Genomic DNA, 23,336 nt, shown 5'->3' with positions numbered 1-23,336 from the left:
CCGTTTTCTTTTAGTTTTTTTTTTTTTTTTATTTTAAGAAGAATAGAAGACAATCTTGATTGGATTTGAATTCAAAACTTACAGGAATTCAATGAAATAGCACAAAGCATTATGTCTGATGCCCAACTGATTCTGCCATGTAACTATCCCTATAATTACGATGATGACGATGATGATGATTTTTAACTTTGGCATAAGACAACAAATTTGCAGGGAAAGTGTGGACTAGATTCATCATCATCACCATCATCGTTTAACATCCGTTTTCCATGCTAGCATGGGTTGGACGGTTCAACTGGGGTCTGGGAAGTCAGGAGGCTGCACTAGGCCAAAGTGGAATAAAATATAAAAACCAAGTGAACTACCTCATGGTGGGATTTGAACTCAGAACAGTGAGGGTTGTAACTAACTAATATAACACTGAGCATATATATATGGCTAGTTGTTCACTTCATTAAGGTTTAAAAAGGAAGAATAAATGGAACCTTGTGACATCCATACCTGTCTTGGCTTCCTTAATGGCATAAGTTCTTCTTCAAGCAAGAATTAGAAATTCTGGAGTTGTGTTGCAATTTGTCTGAAATCACACACACTCACACACACACACACACATTTGTAGGCTGCCAGGAGGGATTTATTTGGTTGTGGTTGAGTAACATGCCATGCTATGTCCACTTCGACCCATTAGAGCTGGCTGCGGAAGAATACATGTGGAAACTTCCACCCAACAGTATTGTGCTCTTTTTGAAAGAGCTTGGCAGTTGTAGCTTGGCCAGTGTTGTGTTAACATCACATTCTGAGCACAAATCCTGCATTCATTTAAGCCACTAATGACCATCCTTTAGTAAAGTCTTTTGATACCTTTCTTGTCATCCAACACTTGCAGTTGTACATTCTGTTCCCACATATTTTTTATTCTTTTACTTGTTTCAGTCATTTGACTGCAGCCATGCTGGAGCACCGCATGTTGTCGAACAAATCGACCCCAAGACTTATTCTTTATAAGCCTAGTACTTATTCTATCAGTCTCTTTTTGCCAAACCGCTAAGTTACGGGGACATAAACACACCAGCATTTGTTGTCAAGTGATGTTGGACACATACACACACACACACGACGGGCTTCTTTCAGTTTCCATCTACCAAATCCACTCACAAGGCTTTGGTCGGTCTGAGGCTATAGTAGAAGACACTTACCCAAGGTACCATGCAGTGGGACTGAACCCAGAACCATGTGGTTGGTAAGCAAGCTTCTTACCACACAGCCACTCCTGCGCCTATTCAACATTTACTTAAAAGTTGTAATATCTCCGACTTTCTTTCAAAATTCTAAACAAAACTGGCAACAGAACATTCCAGACAATTTGCTACACATTTATACACACACACACACACACACACACACAGTATTTCATAAGTAACAGGGTATTTCAAAATATGTTAAATCAACAGAAAAATCTGAAAGATTTATAAGAAGCAAGATTCATATTTACACCATTACACACACATACATACACATGGTGGTGTATGTATATGTATACACATATGCACACGCAAAGCTCCCTATTTAAAATCAGGGGTCAAATAAATAAATAAATAAATAAATAAATAAAAATCATAAGTATTTTGGTTAAATACAGGGAAATTAGACATAATTAGAATATTTCAGTGAAATGCAAATTAGAAAAGTAGAGAGTTATTAAGTTAGCCATGAGCAATGATAAAGAATATTTGGTGCCATTGGCCAAAGTCTGATAGTCTTGGTAGTAGTTGTGGTATCATTAGGAATTGCTGTTGGCGGCGGTGAAGGTGGTGTTTAAATATGCACAGGTGGAGCGAAGAGAGCGGCAGGATTAAAATCGAAGACTAAACGGACAATTTGGAGATAATGAAGATAACGAGAAAGAAGATTAATGCAGACCAAAGGATGATATTAGAGACATAGAAGGGGTGGGGGTGTAGGTTAGGTAGGTATGTGGAGAGGGAGAGAGAGAGAGGGGAAGTCTGTGGAAAAAAAGGAGGCTTTGAAAAGAAGAGTAACAAGTGTTATGGGTTGAAATCAGAGACAGAGAGAAGGAAAAGAAAGAGGTGAGAGGGGGAGAGAGAGAGAGATAAGGGTGATATTGGAAAAACAAGAAAGGTCCTCAACTAATTAAGATCTTCATATATACACACACACACACACATATATATATACACATATATATATACACATATACATACATATACACACACACCATCATCATCATCGTTTAACATCTGTTTTCCGTGCTTGCATGGGTCAGACGCATATATATTTATATACTCACACACACACACACACATATATATATATGTATGTATACACACAAACACACATATATATATATATGTATACACACAAACACACACACATACACAGCTAATGGAAGTCTTCAAGTAATATATACACATCTAACAGAAGACATATTTGGGGAAGAAAGAGCAAGAGAGGAAGACTGGGTGAAAGAGAGAGAGAATGGAGGAAAGAAAGCGAGAAGAGAGAGAGGGAGGGAGAGCAAGGGAGAAAGAATCTTGCTGTAGTATGGACAAGAATTCCAGATGAGCAAATTACCCTGGATGTACTGAGAGTGAGAGAGAGAGAGAGAGAGAGAGAACGATAAATGAATGAGGAGGAGTAAGCTAAGAGAGGGAGAAGCTGATGTTACACAATTTCAGAAAGAAAGACTGAGTGAGAGGGCATGAGAATAAGTGAAAGGAAAAAAAAGAGTAAATGAAAAAAGCTGAGCTAGAGAGAGAGAGAGAGGAGAGAGAGAGAGAGAGAGTGAGAGAGAGAGAGTGAGAGAGAGAGAAGCTGTAGTATGTGTGACAATTGCAGGTGACCACATTACCTTGGAGGTGTACTTGGGCATGTAATAGATCTCATCGCCATGGATATTGCCATCATCAGGTTCCTATAAAGCCACATGTGGTAAAACGGACGCAGGTTAAGAATCAGATGCGTTATACTAATTATATATACTAATTACGAGGGTGAGTCAAAAAGTAATGCCATTTTGTTTAGGACAAATATAATTACCGACACAGTAACATGTATCATACATCAAAATGAAGCTGGTCCTCTGTGGATCACATCACTACTTCTCAACATAGTCTCTGTTTCCCTCAATAACAATGTTCCCCCTTCAAATGAGAGCATGTATCCCTGCCCTGTAAAATCCTGTTGATTGTTCTTTGAGCCACTTCTTCACTACTGTTTTCACTTCCTCATCACTGGACTATCATTTCTTCAGTCCCATGAAAGAGGGTTTGGGAGGCAAACATTATTCCAGTGACAAGGAAGTGAAAACTGTAGTGAAGAAGTGGCTCAAAGAACAGTCAACAGAATTTTACAGGGCAGGGATATATGTTCTCATTCAAAGGTGGAACATTACTATTGAGAGAAACGGTGACTATGTTGAGGAGTAAGGATGTGATCCTCAGAGAACCAGCTTCATTTTGATGTATGATACATGGTCCTGTATTGGTAATTATACCTGTCCTAAACAAAATGGCATTACCTTTTTACTCATCCTCGTAATATTTTAGTTTATTATTACTATTATAATCACTATCATTATTAATGTTTCCAAGTAGAAAAAAAAAGAATATAATTTTATAAAATATTGACATAAAAGAAAAAAAATATCACTCTTGAAATTCTATTTCACAGAGAAAAAAAAGATAAAAAACAAAGATCTTTTTTCCCTTTTTAAATTATAAAAAATATTTTCAAGAATTGAAACAAACAAGATGGAATGTAAAGGAAAAATTGGAAGGAATCGTTTAAAGTTTGTGTTCATTGCAATAATGGAATAAATTCTTCAGTGGTAAACTTTGTTTCTAGTTTGGATAGGTTGAAGCTAATCAAATAAACACCTTAAAAATATGGCATCAATTTAAAAGAAAAAAAAAAGAAAAACACCCATAAAGATGATTGTTTGTCATACGGAGAATATTCCTGAAAGAATATTTGTGAATTTGGTTCTCAAGTTCTTAGACATATTATGGAACGATTTTAAGAAACAAAATTTAATCAATTGTAAACTGCACGCACATGTGTGTACATGTATATGGGTTGGTGTCTTCACAAAATTACAGAATGGAGTTAAAAGAACCAAAAATATACATCACTACCTTTCTTACCAACAATGGAGTATCACTCACATGTGACTGAAGAAAATCTTTTTCTTTGTCTTTCTCTCTCTCCCTCATACACAGAGTAGAATAAATGTATTTCAGTCAGTTTTGATGGGGGAGTACTCAGTTGCTCAGGCTAAGTATTCCACAGACATATCTACCCTTAATGTAATTTTCAAGAAGAATCATCATGTGGCCCACAGTGTGATGTGGTTTGACTACACCTTTTGTATCACAGGTAGCCAAGCCATTCAGACGAACAGATTGTACAGTTTCTGTCATTCAGTCGAAACCACAAGGCTTGGGCTGAACTCAAGACTAAGGTAAAAGACACTTGCTACCAACGGGATTGAACCAACACCTTATGAGGGTAAAGTCAACTTCTTGACCATTCAACCATACTATGTTCACACACACACACACACACACACACGAAGGTAGAGAATTTCTGGACATTTATTAGATTAACACTATCACAAGCTATAACCAATTAAAATCCAACTCCAGTTAAATGGATGAGAAACTAATAAGCCACTGGACAAGGTGCTAGTTAATGCAAGAAACTTTCTCAGAAACATCATGGTTGATGTTGTCCAGAAATTGCAGGCTCAAATGCCCACAACTGCCAAGATACAGAGTCACCCTTGGCTGTGATATAACCCTTATTAGTCTCTCTTCTGAGAGTTAGGACCTTTCCAGAACATCGTTCCTCTGGAATTGTCTCCCTGCATTTATCTTCCAGGAAACTATTGACTTGCAACATTTTAAGCAAACTGTTAATGGCATCAATCTGAATAATACCAGAACCCCTATGAAAGCCCTAAAACCCCTAACCCAACCCCCTGTACTTAAACAGATAATGTAGTGAGTAGGAGAATCTACTGCATGGGCAACCCTTAACCTCAGCCCCCATCATTGTTACTTAATACAGGGTTTACATTTCAGGGAAAGACTTCAGTGGAAGATGTTTCGTTAGAAAAACTGCTGCTAATACGATATCCATCCACCCCACACACTCTAACGGTCCCATGGCTTTTGTCAAAAATACCTACACTACAAGTAAATTATAAGTTAGTTATTATATTGTAGTAGTTATTAAACAATTACTACAAGTTAATATAATATATTAATGTGGGAGTTTGGATACTTCACATGTAGCTTGCATTGGATTAGAAACACAAATGGAAATTAGGAATATTTTTTTTTTATGTCGAGAAACAGGAAACCTGAATAAGAACAACAACAACAAAGTTTTTGGTTTTTCAGAAATGCACGTTTACATATAACGTGTGTGTGTGTGTGTGTGTGTGTGTGTGTGTGTGTGGACACACACTGGTCATTACTACAGCTACCACATTAAATACATATGCATAGTGCAAATAATAAACAAATACATTTTATATGATGAAGAAGGGTCATGCTGCCCCATGGACGGGCGGACATACACACAAAAAACACAGAGTCAGAGGACAAATGAAATTAGAGACGACTACTGGCAGCATTCTACAAATACTTAGGGTTACCTTTGAAGTAAAATCATTGGGATTAACATAGAGCTCTTGATGCATTGAACCAGCATTTGGTGCCTACAAAGGAAGAATCAACTTGAAATGACATTAGACAAACTCTAAGCATTTGGTTTTGAAAGTGGCAAGGTGTGTTCTGGAACTACAGTCAAGCAATAAGGACCACAAACATGCCAACTAGTGTAATAACAGACCCACAACAAACAGGTTAACATGGCTGCATGAAAGCTGAACAAAATTAAAATCAACCAAACATCAGTTTTCAGGTCACCATACTCGTGGTTCCAGAAACTCGTCTGCCATTTGACCTGATTTAGGATCAATAATAGTAGATCAGGGGTCAGTTTAAAGGACATTAAGTTGTTACATTGAACAAATTAATTAAGTGACTGGGAGGCCAAGCATCACCTTCAGTTAATCCAAAAGAATTTAAAACGACAGTTTTTCATTTGGGCCCACTTAATCCCTGTTTGCAGTTGATATCAGCAACAGGGACAAAATGGATGTAAAACAGATGTCAGCAAACCTTGAAGGTTGCACTGTTCTGTTTGTAGGGAGCCAAGGCACCTTAATAAGTAGTGATTGCTGCACATTAACGAACTACATCCTATAATCATCATAACTCAGTAATGGTCAGCAAATTAAAAACTGATTGACAGAGAGAGGTCATGTGACCAGTACATCTGATGGCAGTTTAAAACTTATGCTCATCATCATCATCATCATCGTTTAACGTTCGTTCTCCATGCTAGCATGGGTTGGACGGTTCGACCGGGGATCTGGGAAGCCAGAAGGCTGCACCAGGCTCCGGTCTCATCTGGCAATGTTTCTACAGCTGGATGCCCTTCCTAATGCCAACCACTCCGTGAGTGTAGTGGGTGCTTTTTACGTGCCAACTGCACTGGTGCCAGGCGAGGCTGGCATCGCCCACGGTCGGATTGGTGCATTTTACGTGCCACCTGCACGGAAGCCAGTCGAGGTGGCGCTGGCATTGGCCACGATTCATTTATCCCTTTGACCATCTAGTCATCTACCAACAGGTCACTGGGAAATTCTGTCTGAAGCAGAAGTAGAAGTCCAGTTTTTGATTAAATTATCAAATTACAAAACAATACTTTAAGTATAAAGTACAAACTAAACTTGTGCATATTGTATGTATCAGAGCAGGATTGAACTCTTTTCCTACAATTAGAGAAACATCCAACAACATGAGTCGCTGATACTTTTAAAGAAACTAGTGTCTTACTGAGAAATTGGTAAAATGTCATCAGATGAAAAACTTAGTTCTGGAAACAAAAAAACCCCAAAAACAACATACACAGAACAAAAAGGCATTCGGTTTCGATGGGCAGAAATAGAATGCATTGCCACATTGGATATTGATTGTAATTATCCTAACTATATGTGAAGGCACATGGCTCAGTGGTTAGAGTGTCGAGCTTACGATCGTGAGTTCGATTCCCAGATTGGGCTGTGTGTTGTGTTCTTGAGCAAGACACTTTATTTCATGTTGCTCCAGTTCACTCAGCTGTAGAAATGAGTTGTGATGTTACTGGCACCAAGCTGTATTGGCCCCTTTGCTTTTCCCTTGGATAACATCGGTGGCATGGAGAGGAGGAGAGGCTGGTATGCATGGGGGACTGCTGGTCTTCCATAAACAACCTTGCCCAGACTTTCTAGGTGCAATCCCATGGTCATTCATGACCGAAGGGGGTCTCAATCCTAAATATGTATGAAAGGTGTGGTTGAACAATTTCCAAATAATGATGTAAGGTTGACAATACTGTACATAAACATAAGTTTAATTTCCAGCATGAACACAGGAGATGCCTCCGTGGTGTCACGGTCCCCAAACTAAACTACAGTTGAGCAGCAGCAGCACAGTTGGATTTCTGTCAGGCCCTACACACATTTCCTTCCAGTCAGGATTCATTTGTTTTGTGTGTGTCCTACATTGCCATGGGTTACACAAATGTATTCAAAAGGCACTGCTTCACAGCTGGGTGCTCTTCCTGTTGCCAACCGTTAACTATTTTTAAAATAAAAGGTCAACATGTGTTCAAATTCCATGTCTTTGAACACACAAAATCAACAAACGATTTGTTGAGAAGAGAAATGACGACGACATCACTACTTGTCGCTCAGTGATACATGGAGGAGTATGACGGTGAACACATGGACACACAAACAAACATGCACACTCACACACATAGTAGGCTTCTTTCAGTTTCCTCAACCAAATCCATTTGCATGGCTTTGTTTCCCAAGTTCAGTAGAAAACACTTCACAACAGAACTGAACCAAAAGTCACAGGATGGAGGAATGAACTTGAGCACACAGCCAAGCCTATATATATATATATATATATATATATATATATATATATATATATATATATATATATGTATATATATATATATATATCAATAAGGATAAGATCGATATTTAAAATACTGATCCTATCAGGTGGCCAGCATGGGAATAAAAACCTTTCAAAGGTAATAATTATTGAAAATTATAATTTAGGGTAACTAAGAGACACCACCACGCTGGAAATAGCAGTCAAAACTTGACTCTAAAACTAAATTAAATGCTCATACAACACCAGGTGCTGCTATTTGGACTGCTATTTCCAGTGTGGTGGTGTCTCTTAGATACCCTAAATTATATTTATATATATATATATAAGTATATATATATGTATATGGGTGTGTTTGTGTGTGAAGGTGCAATGGCCTAGTGGTTATGATTGTTGTGCTCACAATGTTCAGATTGTGTGTTCAATTCCTGAACAGAGCAGCATGTTGTGTTCTTGAGCAAGACACTTCATTTTCACACAGCTCCATTCCGCTGTAAATATATAACCCTGAATTGAAACAGTTTTCCAATCAGTGGGGCAGGGGGTTGTTTGGCCTGCTCACCTCACCAGATGGGTAGCATTATCTGAAAGCTAAAACAAACAATGTGAAGTGCACTGTGGCCAGTGATGTATATCAACACTGAATGGTCTGGTCGATACCAGGAGATATATATATATATATATATATACATACACACCAAGTAAGTTAGGGGTTGTGGATCCAACCCACTAAGGGATAATACTTATCCAATATAGTGTTGGTATAATACCCAAATTATTAAATACACAACTGTTTTTAATTGCAATAATTAACTTATTTATTGTATTAAATGGGTGAAGGTTAAGAAATATTTTACCATTAATTTATAATACAAATAAGAGAATGGAGAAACAATTTAGTTGGTTCATCAGCTTTAGATATTAGAATGTTGACTTATTTATTTATTTAACAAAAACGGGACCTTAATAACATACATACATACATTAAAATTCAATATGTATGTTATTAAGGTTCTCGTTTTTGTTAAATAAATAAATAAGTAAGTCAACATTCTAATATCTAAAGCTGATGAACCAACTAAATTGTTTCTCTATTTTCTTATTTGTATTAGATATATATAACGTGTGTGTATGTACATTGTACGGCGCCAGGAGTGTCTAAATAGCATCTAATCATCACTAATTCACAGGAGTGGACAGTATAGGAAATGCATGGAGTGGTTGTGGGGGTTGTGGTAATGATTGGGCTGGTCTCTATGGCAGGGGAGAAAATAACCAGAATTCTAAGAACTGAAAGCAAAAGTTCTACTTACAATACCCATTCTCATGATTAACTGGTCCGTGACTGGGTACCTAAGCCTCATTTTCTTGTAGAGAGGATTCTTTTCATGATATTTTATCAGGTTGAGTAAACTCTCAAACTGTGCAGTACCGATCGTGAAGAGGCGACCCTCTTGTTTAATTCGGCAGTGCTTTATTTTACCTTCACACCTGAAGAATTTAGATGGGGGAAAAAAAAAACACAATTTTAATTTACAAAAAGCAATTAAATTATTCACATCTCAGTTAATTTCTTATTATTATTGTTGTTATTATTATCATATCTCCCCTATTGTTATTATTGTCATATCTCACCTATTGTCGGCCACATTTAAATTTTATACATGCATAAAAACCCTAAATGAAGAGGGTTCTCCCTATTTACCCATACACTCATCTCTCTATATATATATTAAGCTGAAGTTGTCTGTGTATGGCAGGTTTAGTAGCCTTCAACTAACACTATCTCCTCCGAGACCCTGTGGTGCAAGTTGACCAAAATTGAAAGTATGACAGAAGGCTTGCTCTTCCTTCTGTAGAAGAAAGAATTCAAATCAGACCATGTTAAGACCAAAAATTATTTACATCAAAAAGGTGCTTTTTTTTTTCTATGAAAATCCCTATTTTTTACGATTTTGTGACTGCTGTGTTGCCATTTTTCGGTGTATTTCAACCAGAAAAATGTTCACTTAAAGAGAATAACAAGCTACGTAATGCAAAATTTTTACTTTTCAAAAATTCCAATTCTAAAGGGTCGAAACAAACCCGAGCAACGCCGGGCGATACTGCTAGTATACATATATGTACACTTCACAAATATGGTTTTAATAAAGAAATCTTGTCCTTTCCTCTTCTTACCTGAAGGATATCACAAATGCATACTGGTCTGTTTCACTTCTCCTCACCAAAAAGGCACCATCACGTGGAATTCTTTTCAATTTATCTTCAGCAGTAACTCGATCAATATCACCATAAAACCACCTGATGAAAGAAATACATAATTAGGGGAAACCCTCAAGAAAAATACATGGTAAATGGCATACGTGTATGATAAATTTAAATAAGGAATGGATGATGTACAAGAGCCATAAGGTCCAATTTGCAATCAGAACCCGAGTTTAGATTCAATGACAATGTTGACTGAGATGAGCAGGGTGGCTGGGGTCTGTGACCTACCCTGAAGTAACTTGGATTTGAATTCGGTGCAACTTGCTGATAAAATGATTGTGTGTAATCCTGCCAGAATTGTTGTTTTCATCCAGTAATTCATAAAATTAATCTTCCTTTGACAAACCAGAAGAGAACAATGAAACAGCAGGATCTTTGTCAGAACTATACAACTGGAGTGTCACATCATGTCAGTACAATCCAGTGAATAGTTTCCATCACTTCTTGGCCGTTCGTTGATTAAATGCTGATTATTCTAATAATGTGAACTTTATGAATAATAATAATAATAATAATAATTGTGTACAGTGCTCAGGTGCACTACAACTCATCTAAAGTGTATATATAATCAGGTGTAGTTTCGGCGGATTTCGGAAAGTATGAGGGCCTTAAAAGATGCAGTGTCATGGCAGTCAACAACTGACGCAGGCAGTTTATTCCATGCTTCAGCAACTCTGAGCGTGAAAAAATGTTTCCGAAAGTCATGGGAGCTGTATTGTTTTCTGACTTTGTAGGCATGTCCACGTGTGTTAGACACATGGAGATCAAAAAGGTGTTCAGTGTTGTTGTTGGTGAGGTGGTTGATAACCTTATGTATATCATCATCATCAATGTTATCGCTTAACATCTGCTTTCCATGCTGGCATGGGTTGCATGGTGTAACAGAAGGTTGCACCAGGTTCCAATCTGATCTGGCAAAGTTTCTAAAGCTGGATGCCCTTCCTAATGCCAAGCACTCTGAGAGTGTAGTAGGTGCTTTTACATGCCACTGGAACGAAGGCCATTCAGGCAGTTCTGGCAACGACCACGCTCAAAAGGTTTTTTTACATGCTACCTGCATGGGAGCCAGTCTGGCGGCACTAGCAACAACCACGCTCGAATGTTGTTTTTCACATGCCACCGGCACATGTGCCAGTATGGCGATGCAGGCAAAGATAACGCTCGAATGGTGCTTTTCACATGCCACTGGCATGGGAGCCAATCTGTGGCCCTGGCAATGATCATGCTCAAATCTTGAAAAACTAGCGAAGATCTTGAGTACAACTGATCTTCCTGTAAATCATAAAAAAAAGACATAAAAAGCAATTAAAAAAGAATAAAAGGGAAAGTTGGAGGACTTACTCTTTGCCCTCATGGCACTGTGGCTGTGGAATGGGTTCTTTTAGAGTGAGCTCAAAGTCAGAGCTGCGGAGTGGATTCTGTCTGTAATAGGTTATTAGTGAGTACAAACTGTCAAACAACAATGTGTCGATCAAGTAATACTTCAGCTGACCACGATCCTGCTTGGACTTGATACGACAATGATTTACATTGGATTTCCGTCTAGAATGAAACAAATGCAAGACGGGAGATGAAAAAACAGAAAGAAAAAAATGAGAAAATAATAATAATAATGATAATAAAAAAGAAGATAATAAAAAAAAAAAAAGAATTTGATGCAACAAGTTCAAAGTTTTCTCTCAATTTACAATTAGCTTAGCAATTAATGATAATTAGCTACAGGAAAGAACAAAGCTGAGAATAATAATTGCAATAAAACACAACAAAATTCCAAGTGATAGCAAATGTAATTACATACTTTCCTTCAAAATTACTCATAAATGTATGAAAAAGAGACGAAGGGAGCTGCTACATGTTGGTGTGACATGTTAAAAATAGCAGTCAAATCTTTCTCACATCATAAAAAAAATTGCTCTAAGTGAGGAAGGACACAATGATATACTGGCCTGGAAAAGATAGGATGATAGGTCTGCTTGATCAGGGCTGACCTGGGGCTAAAACGGCAACAACAAACAAATGCATGGTTTCTTAAAAGAATTCCAAAACATAAACTGAAAAGGTAATCAATATTGGATGGGGAAGATTCTTTGAGAGAAAACATCATGTGAAGGTGGAGGTGGTCATGGTGGGATCCACTGACAGATTTCCATTACTAAAAGGATTTCATCCCAAAGCAAATGGTTCATACACAAACATCCTGCTTGAAACACCTCCCTCCACACACACACACAAATTAAAGCCCCAAGTAGACCCCTTGCAGTACAGCAGTGCTAGTTACAACACATCCAAACGGTGCTGTAGCTTCATCCACCAAATGCTATTTACCTATTCATATAAAAACTACAGAGATTACCTTCAAAGGAACAACAAATGTCTTCAGGGACCACAGAGCCCAAAAGATCACATATTTCTTTAATTGCAGTGGATTGCTTACCGAGAGATTTTCTAATGCTGCAGAAACCCTATTTTTTTTTTTTACCATTCTACAACCAAAATGCTTCTGTAAGTGACACTCCTGTAGATAATAAAACTACCATATTTTCTACCCAGTTTGCTTCTAATTCTTCAATACTTCAAACACACACACAACAAAATCCCTGTATTATTTACATTTGACGGATATTTGTCCTCATCTTGTTTGTTGTTAACACAATGTTTCGGCTGATATACCCACCAGCCTTCATCAGGTGTCTTGGGGAAATTTTGAACCTAGGTTCTAATTCCTAAGGTATTTCTCATTATTATAATATTTTTTTATTATTCAAGGCATATAGCGAATGATATACGGATGATGCCAATGTCTACCTCCCCCACCTTTCTTTTTATTTTACTAATGCCCCTCTTAGATTCCTTTTTTTTTATTCTACTGGACCCTCATAGCCATTCAATGTTTAAAAAAAAATCCCATTAGATTTTTATAATTAGATTTTAGGAATTGTATTTAAAAGATTGTTTAAATGTTCTGTGTACTGAACAAGAATAACCAATTTATTGCAGTTAAATTTTAACAACAGAAGCTTGTATGGATCCCCACCGGGTCATACGAACCTTTGTTGAGAACCCCTGCTCTAATGAGTTCCCTTTGTTTCAGGTTTTTAATAATGAACAAATAATTCAAATTCTTCCTTTTGCACTTTGGAATTCTGCAAGGATTGCTGCTTTGTTTCAGTTCAATGGCAGTGTATGCAGAATAAATTTTCCCTGGATAGGTCACCAGCATATAACAACTAACATTTACAGGTACCAAATGTCAGTAGTTGGGAGACGTATACCACAGAATCTAATATGCATTTGCTTAAATTCACAAAGAATTTTCTATTGTCTTTGAATACTAAGATCCTTCAGCTGATAATCTTGCCTCAGATGAATTCTGCCATCCATTTCTATTGCCAAATCCTAATAACAATTCTAAGACTTTCTTCTGAGTCACAGAAGAAAGGGACACATTCAAAGCAAGAATTATAGAAAATTGTTCTGTCATCTACATCATAACACATTTTAATGTCAGTCTAAGAACCAATGAGAAGAGTTTCTGCATGTGGATACTAAACCTTCCAGAAATAACAGTCACATTTCCCTCAAATTATCTTCTCTCATTTAAGAATAGAAAGAAAACAATGGATAATATAAACGTACTTAAAACATGTCTGGAACAAAACAAAACCATAAAGAATGGTCATGGCTGGAACATCCGTTGATCCAAGACTACCTTGGGGTTCTTCATAATTAAACCCACACACCTGTTTTCATGCCCAAATATTACTCTATCTCATTTTCTTGAGTTAAACATGAAAGTTAGGATTGTGTTTTCCTTAATCCCTAAAATGATTTAAGAAATCCTTATATGCTATAATGTAGAACGTTACCAGAGACCTTACTGTGTCCCTTGTAGTGGTGTCTGATCACAGGTATGTATGCATGCATAAGTAATAACCATCATAATTTCTATGGGTATGCATTTTTCTCAGGGTTGGCAGGATTTGCAAAGATCCCATTTCTTCTTTACACTCATAAAAATCGTTCAATAATCTGAGAAGAAAAAAAACTGGACAATTTTGCTGTCGTGCAGGTCATTGCTGGTTTTATGTCTTTTGTTACGGCTGGGTGCTCTTCCTGTCACTTAACAACATCAACTGTGGATATGAACATACACACACACACACACACACACACACACACACACCTAAATTCGTCTGAGATAATTTTGCAAACAACAATATTTTTGTGCTATTCTAAACACAGCTGTTTTGTTGAAATATTCCATCTTTTTCTTGTCTCTCCAAACAAATAAACCCACATCCATACAGAGTCACATGCAAGTATATATATGTTGGCATATATGAATAAGTTATAAGCTAACAACTGAGATTTTAATACAATCTGGGATCCATAATAACAGCAAACTCACTGAAGTCAATCAAATTGTTCATCTCGTTAATTAATGAATTCCAAATGAAGCAGATTGACATTTATATTTTTATAGGGGAGAGGAAAAACCTCAAACTCCTTGTTGTGTAAATCAAAGTATATTTCCTCACTAAAGAACAGATGAATGGTTCAATTCCCTTCAGTGGATTTCATGTCGTTTTTATGGTCCAAAATTGTTATTTGCAGCTTTCTAGTGTTTATATCATCATCACCAGCAACCTTTTCATGTTCATTTATCATGCCAGCAGAGGGAGGTTGGATGAAAATGCCATACAGCACATCCTTACTAATCCTGGTCTTTCGTCATCTCATCTATGCAGTCCCACCATCGAACATCACAACTCCTTACATTTGCTTCTGCCCTGCATTCACAGAATTCCCAATATTTGCCACACATTTCTACCCTACATTCATCATCCACCTCATTTGTACGTGTTTTATATATATATACACACACACACACACACAGTCACATTACACAGCCAACAGGGAAGCTTGTGTGACTCATTTCTCTACAGTTTAATTAATTAATTAAATAATTCCCATGTTTCTCTCTCATGCAACACCACACTTCCGATGCATGCGCCATACTGTGTGCCTTTTGCAGGGAAACAGATCACTACTAAACATTTTAATAAAATCTAAGGGAGATTGGATGATGAAGTTAAACATTTTTTTTTATAAAAGAACAAAAAAAGCGAAAAGCTGGATTAGCAATTAACTAACGAACAAAACTCTATTCCCTTGCATCCCCGCCCCTGCAAATTCTTTCTCCTAACAGTCTAGAATTGAAATTTGAAGCCAATTTATAAACAAAGAAGCACTGTGAAGGTGAAAGTATGTTTTGGGTTGGGTTTTTATGGGGATTTTGCTTTTCAGGGTTTGCTGGTGCCACAGATGCAGCCAGATGGGGACATTAACAACAGCCAGTAAAATGGGTTTACTTACCAGGGTTTTAGAGAAAATAAAAAAATCTTTAAGAATAAAAAAAAAAACAACAACAACAGTTTAGCCAAATATTTTACAGAAATTTCAAATTGACAATTAAAAATCAATAACAAAAACAGGAAAATAATGTTCTCAGACTTTTTGGAATTGCAGCTTAAAACTAAAATCTTGGTAAATCCTAAATATGCAAAATGAGAATTGAAGTAAGAATGTGAAATTTTAATCCTAAAAATAAGATGTCTGGTAAAAGTTCCTTTTTTTTTTTTTCATAACTTTATAGAATGAAGGTTTCCAATAAACAACAATGATTTAGTGTTTAAAATATTTGATATTCTTTACATAACTTCATTTCCATCTATAATAATGCTTTCAAATTTTTGCACAAGGCAAGCATTTTTGAGGGGAGGGGGAGTAAGTCAATGGCACTGGCACAGTACATGACTGGTACTTTATCTTAACCCCAAAAGGATGAAAGGTAAAGTTGACTTTGGCATTAATGGAACTCAGAAAGTAAAAAGCCAGAAGCATCTTGCCTGAGGCGCCAACAACTCTGCCAACTTGCATCCATCCCCTCCTCTTACATTTTACCTTCACAATAACAGAAAGAATTAATGTACAAAGTTGACAGTAGAGATGCTCACAAACAAAAGATCCATCCTAAGAATCTGATTGACGTAATGACCCATCAATCATAGATCAACACACAAATGACTAAATGCAAAGATAAATTTCACAGAGGAAAGGTATAAGTGGGCCACAGTGAATTACTGGTTGTTTCATTTCACCCTCAAAGGTGAATTGAAATCAGATTGTAGAAATATAACACTCAATACTATAATTCTTGTAACAAAGAAGAAACATTCTCAAAGAATTAATACAAAGAAGAAAGTGAAGTAGATCTTGTAATCTAATTAGCAGTGTGTCCCCAACAGAGATGCTTTCAGTAGATTTGTATTTCATGGGAACATAAACAGACCCTTTGGAGAGAGCTGAATACTGAGTGGATATAAGTTATACATGGACAGTAAAACACACAAGTTTGACTGTCCATGTACAAACTGTAGATGGTCTTGACACACATGCATGAATATCTTGTGAGTTTGTTGTTGATTCTTTAAATTACACAGAAATCTATCCTGGTGTCAGTTTTTGCTATTCTACTGCTTTTCTACATGTTAAAAATTGACAGAAATCTTTACACTGAGAACTTCAAACACTTATAGTAATGGCTCTCAACCATTTTTGGCTTAGTGACTCCTTTCAATAAACAGTATTCTACAAATGCCCTCTCCACGGATTATTTTAATAAAACAAAAGCTAATATTATATATTAGTTTAACATCAGTCCTCTCTCTGCTCCCTGATGACATAATTGCCTACTTATATATTCTAATCCCAAAGATGTTTTTAAATGTAAGTATTGTATCTGATTTAAATAATGCATTTTTGGCACACAAATTGAATTTTTCAGACCTAAATTGACAGCCAAAAAAAAAAAAAAGGTGGCTCAACTCACACACCAAGACAAATTCGGAGAACGAAAAATTCCATGTGAAATGTGCAACAGGATTTCAAAAGATAATAACAATGTTTGAATGATTACGCTACATGTTTACATTACATGCTGGTATGTTGGAAAATGCAGTACTTCCTTTCTGACAAAAAAAGTCACAACCCCTCTAAACACACACTGCCCCACATAGCCCCTTCACCTTGACATTTGCTGTCCCTTTGGAATCTCACAGTACCCTCCAAGGCTAAGAACCATTGCTTTAGAACAATGTCACTAATAGTCAAATACTTGACAACTCAGGCAATCAAATCAAACAGGGGATAATGGTTGCTACAACAGTTTCTTCATCAAATTAAATGAGTAATGAAACAAACATGTGATAACTCGGAACCAAATTAGATAGAAGACATTTGGTAATGCAGCCAATCAAATATTTGGGTGATAAGCAACAGGACTAAATTATAAGTAATTAATTTAACATTCAATGGTGGTTCAGGGAATTAAATTATGACAAGCCAATTAAAAATCTTAATTGATCATCGTCGTCGTCATCATCATCAGCAACTCTCAATACATAAGTTGGTCTTACTCTTTGGGTACAATGACAAATGTACTGCATATTCCATTCTCTTATCAGTCTCATAAATTAGTGGTGAGTATAACAGCTGTTGAAAGACTTGCTCAAGCACCAAGTGCAGGTTCAATTTTAACATCCATAAAGTTAGGCTTGTCTTAATTGCTGCTATGACGACTGTGATTCGTACAGTGAAGTTAGAGATGCAGATATTCTTGATATCACTGGGCTCTTCCCCTGCAATCCCACCATTAATGCTCTGAGCCACTTTAAATCAGCATCTTGAGTAGCTCATTCACTCAGCAATGTTGCAGACAGGTGCTTCACAACCTTTTCAATACCATGAACCCATATTTTCTATATTAATTTTCTTATGGATCCCAGCTTTGTCAAATGCCTCTCAACTCAAGAGGCTAAATTTATTAACAAACTACAAACTTGTTTCATTTCTCAGTCGAAAGGTAAAATGCGAATGAAGAATTATAAATAACTTTTATACAGCAGCATTTAAAATTTTAAACACAAATCACACACCCATTACGGCTTCTTACTGCTATCTCTACTGCCCAGGGCAAAATACCCATTCATAATATCCACTTCCGGCCATACCATATATATACATCTGTTTGTTTTGTACACCACCTGTCTTCGTCTTTTGTTTTTTTCGTAAACTCTCCCTATATATAAATATATATATATATATATATAAATAAAATACCTATCACACATGTTCCCCTCCCAGACTTTCATGCAGCTCATTCCAGTGTTTGGTTACTATTGGCACCCACCTTAAGCACTTCTAAGATATTCTCTTGATCTTTTGATTGCTTCATTCATTCATAGATCTAACATACATTATCACTAATATGTACTTTCATAAATTAATTATTTAAATTGTCTCTTCAATATGTAACTTCCTAATCTCTCTCGCTCTCTCAGCTTTAGTCTTTCTCCTTAAGTCTTCATCAAATTTCCAAAGCCTTAGTTTTCTTTTCCTCCTGTATTTTCATTTAAAAACATCTTTGGGATTAGAATATATAAGTAGGCAATTATGTCATCAGGGAGCAGAGAGAGAGGACTAATGTTAAACTAATATATAATATTAGCTTTTGTTTTATTGAAATAATCCGTGGAGAGGGCATTTGTAGAATACTGTTTATTGAAAGGAGTCACTAAGCCAAAAATGGTTGAGAGCCATTACTCTAAGTGTTTGAAGTTCTCAGTGTAAAGATTTCTGTCAGTTTTTAACATGTAGAAAAGCAGTAGAATAGCTACTTAGGTGACCAAGTCTGTAGTTGGGGTGGATGCTCTGAGAAGGTTGCCACTAGAATAAAAATAGCCTGGGCAAAGTTCAGAAAGTTCTTACCTCTGCTGGTAACAAAAAAGAGCCTCTTGTTCAGAGTGAAAGGTAGACTGTACGATGCATGTGTGCGAACAGCTATGCTTCACAGGAGTGAAACATGGGCCATGACTGTTGAGGACATGTGCAGGCTTGAAAGAAATGATGCTAGCATGATCCACTGGATGTGTAATGTCAGTGTGCACACACAACAGAGTGTAAGCGCCCTGAGAGAAATGTTGGACGTAAGAAGCATTGGATGTGGCATGCAGGAGAGACATTTGTGTTGGTATGGTCATGTAGTACAGATGGATGAGGAAAGTTGCGTGAAAAAGTGTCACTCCCAAACAGTGGAAGGAACCTGTGGAAGAGGAAGACCCAGGAAGACATGGGATGAGGTGGTGAAGCAAGACCTTCGAATGTTGGGCTTCACAGAGGCAATGACAGGAGACCGAGACAGGATACTGGTTCCAATACCGGTGGCACGTAAAAAGCATCCACTACACTCTCGGAGTGGTTGGCATCAGGAAGGGCATCCAGCTGTAGAAACTTTGCCAGATCAGAATGGAGCCTGGTGCAGCCTACTGGCTTGCCAGCCCCCAGTCAAACCATCCAACCCATGCTAGCATGGAAAATGGATGTTAAACAACGATGATGATGATGAAATCATAGACCCCCTAGGTATGTGTGGATCCCAGGTTGGAAAATCTTACTTAACCAATGGCTGTAGCATGGAAATAAAGAATGTAAAAACGATGACACTGATGATGATGATGATGCAGCAACACTGCATTGGCACTGTAACAACGGTTGGCTGCCAATAATCTACCATTATGTAAATAAAATATGTATGAACACACTTGTATGTAATATTGTAAGAACTTGTAGCATCACAGTCAATGTTTTGACAGAACCAAAGAATATTTCCATGAATGCAGTCACAAACAGAAGAAGAAGAATTAGAATTTAGAAACTACACAGTCAGTAAAAATACCAAAAGACATTCCATCTGTCAGTCGAAGAATTCCATCCATTCCACAACCTTGTATTGGAAACCTTTACTATTGATTTGCCACTTCTCTGCTCACTTCCCAGGGAAATCATGAAGTTGACCATGAAGGGATTTGAACTCAGAGCACACAGTATCACAACAAATGATAGAAAGTATTGTAACCAATGCTAGAACAAACTCTCTGTTAATTCCCCACCATTTATCAGTCAACATCTCTGGAGAGAGAGAGAGAGAGAGAGAGAGAGAGAGACATAAGTGACTCCTGATGAGTTGTAACAATGATGAAACACATCAGTGCAACCCTTACTCTAATTTCATGAAATCCTGGCATTTTAACCAATGTTGACCATAATTTCATGGCAAAACTAAATTATATCTTTATCAAAGACATGGAAATGGCTCTCCATATATTTCTTCACCCTGTATTGTAAAGTGTAATGGAAACTGCAACATGTTATTTTCTCAAGATGACATCAGCTTAAGAGAACAGGTTGTATGTGAGAATTGAACTTGGTTTGATCAATTGATTTATCAGAAACTTATCTCTCTCTCTCTCTCTCTCTCTCTCTCACATATACACACACACAAAAAGAAACAAACCAACAGGCTTATGTAAAAGAAATTCACTTGCTTGTATGCTGAGGGCACTAAAACGGTGAATGTTACTTCACAACTAAAATGGGTTCAGACCGGAACCCACTGGGCAAATAGGTTCTACTCTGGCTTCAAGTTCATAACTTGAAACGGAAATTTGATGAACATCAACTGTGAGGATGTCCTATCATAGGTGTGTGTGTGTGTGTGCACGCGAGCACTATGTCTTATTTCAAAGTATATTGGCCTAAAATGTAAATGTAGATGAGGATACTAATTAATGGACAGTGCTTTCAAATAAAAATACCTTGTGGTATTTGTTCAAGCTCAGTTGCTTAAATACCAGATGCTCCCTTATCCCTCTTGCCTTTTAAACATACAGTGACCAAGAGGGTCACCAGTTGGTAACCAATGATGCTGTTGTTCACAAGAATATGGTAAGATAAAAGAGGAAGTTAAAAAGAAGCATATTGCATGGTTATGAGAGGAGTAAATGAGTCTGGAGACAAACGGCTCATGGTAGAAGGAACTGTAGCAGGAGCGGGGTTCTACATTGGTCAGTAGAAATGGATGGTAGTCAATGATTGGAATGAGAAAGTCATTTCACAGAGATTCTACATCAGGTTATATTGGCAGCAGTAAGATGAAGACTGAGGTAAGGGTTGGGACCAAAATGGTCCAGAAGGAGTCAAAAGGAAGATAAAAGTGCAACTGAGTGATTACTTCTTAAAAAAGAATTGGTAGAGATTCTTAAGAATACTTTTTCTAAAGAATCAATAAGATAAAGAAATAAAAATTTATGGGAAGAAATAATAATGATTTGTTAGATCTACATAAGGAAGGGAATTTCTTGGAGTGAGGAGAAAAGTCTGTTGTACAGATCCTCAGTTCTTCGTTGGTGTTTTACCAATCCCAAGAAATATAATACAAACCAAGGGACATAACTCAATATGATAAAGCATTTAGTGAGAAGCTTGACAGTCTTCCAATCCACCCCACACTCCATCCAAGTGAAGAAATAATTCCCAACATTGATACAGATTTATAGGTGAGGGCAGGGAGAGTGTATGGTCAGGTGAATCAATTCCAACATATAATTGGTATTTACTTCACAAAATATTTAGCTCCCTTCCTCTAGATTCTGAATTTAAATCTTTCAATAAAGGCATACCATTTCTAAGAGACCACCAAAAATTAAGCAGAGATTATTAATAAAAAATTTAAATAAATCGAAAAATAACTCAAAAACAAACAGAAATATAACATTATATTATGAAATGGGAAAACATCATTTGACATTAAAAGTTCTTCAATATTCACTTCTACAGAACATTTCTTGTAGGTTTTGTCTCTGTCATGGTCTGGTATCTCATTCCTGGAAGTCATTGGCAGCACCATCCTTGTTTGTTTTGTCAATTCTTACTTATTTCAAGACATTGCACAAACCAACATGGCACCAGACTTTTTATTTATGTGAAATGCTCTTTGAGTGGCACGAAAACATTGTTATTGGATGGTGGGAATGTGAGACCAAATGAAGACATAGATGCAAGCACTCGTCTGATTTGCCAAACATCGGAGGCCAATGCCAAAGCAAATTTCTTAATCACACAGCCATGCCTGGAAGCTTCTTTAATAAAGACCAGCTGCATTTACCATTCCTGAGAAATACAACAGAACAGAAAGCAATGTGCAGAGACAGACAGACAGAGTTTGTGTGTGTGTGTGTGTGTGTGTGTGTGTTGTATACTGTCCCTGTGTGTCTAGTAATCAACAAGATCCAAACTAATGGCAATTGTCAAACTGAAAGGTAATGTAGATGGGAATATTGTAAAAGTCGCCTCCAAAGCAGAGATTAACAGATTAAGATTCCAAAATATTGCAATTTTTTTTTCTCAAGCACAACTCCAGATAATACAGCAGTGAAATACTTACAAAAATGAAAGGGAAAAATCTCCGATAAAGGTTTCACTTTCCCGAACAAGAAATGTGCCATCACCTAAAGACTTGTATTGATGTAGTAGCCATTCAGCACGGTGCCGCCCACCTTCCAGTTTCCCATGGAACCATTTTTCACCAAAGTGAAGCTCATCACTAGAACAGTTTTGCTGATGTGAAAAAAAAAAAAAAAAGCAGAAAAAAAATGGTCACAAAAATTACAGGTAAACTTTTTTTATTTTGTTATTATATCTTGTATTTTTCTTTTCTTTTTTATTATTTTCATTATTTTGGATTTTCCTCAAATGTTTCTTTTCTTATATCACAAAACGCAGCCGGCTCATGGAAGACATGCAAAGAAATGCTCCAAATCAACAAAGAATTGGCAAGAATTTTCTATAAACATTCACATAATCTGCATGGAATAGAATAAGGAAGCGCTGACCACCCAAAGGAATCTATGGAAGTTGAAGACATGGAACCAAGTGGTAGACTGATCTCCCAGGGAGATGACAATGGACTATGTTGATTGAGGCTATGTGGTGCTGAGGAATACTCGGCCACACATGCAAATCTAATTAACTGTGCATTGGGTGGAGATCATGACAGAGAATGAGATTCTATGGCATTCATTCAGATCTTTCTCCCATTTATACCAGCAAAGTCATCATCTTTTGCTC

The 23,336-nt window shown here is 36.9% G+C and overlaps 1 protein-coding gene across 6 annotated transcripts in view; it reads right to left on the bottom strand.

The window, feature by feature from the left end:
- Positions 1–23,336, bottom strand: part of LOC115220856 (1-phosphatidylinositol 4,5-bisphosphate phosphodiesterase gamma-1) — a 153,296-nt gene that overhangs the window by 20,703 nt on the left and 109,257 nt on the right. For 2 of the 6 annotated variants that reach the window (XM_036510426.1, XM_036510428.1), the window contains exons 18-23: positions 22,654–22,826; positions 11,652–11,852; positions 10,221–10,343; positions 9,356–9,533; positions 5,681–5,743; positions 2,870–2,932 (exon numbers count right to left, since the gene is read on the bottom strand). In XM_036510426.1, the coding sequence (XP_036366319.1) occupies positions 2,870–2,932; positions 5,681–5,743; positions 9,356–9,533; positions 10,221–10,343; positions 11,652–11,852; positions 22,654–22,826 (801 nt within the window). The remainder of the gene's footprint in view (positions 1–2,869; positions 2,933–5,680; positions 5,744–9,355; positions 9,534–10,220; positions 10,344–11,651; positions 11,853–22,653; positions 22,827–23,336) is intronic. The other 4 variants (XM_036510427.1, XM_029791034.2, XM_029791033.2 and 1 more) reach the window with 4 other exon arrangements.

This window comes from Octopus sinensis, linkage group LG17, assembly GCF_006345805.1.
Source record: "Octopus sinensis linkage group LG17, ASM634580v1, whole genome shotgun sequence".
Classification (NCBI taxonomy): Eukaryota; Metazoa; Mollusca; class Cephalopoda; order Octopoda; family Octopodidae; genus Octopus; species Octopus sinensis.
This window is presented reverse-complemented; position numbering and strand designations above follow the sequence as displayed.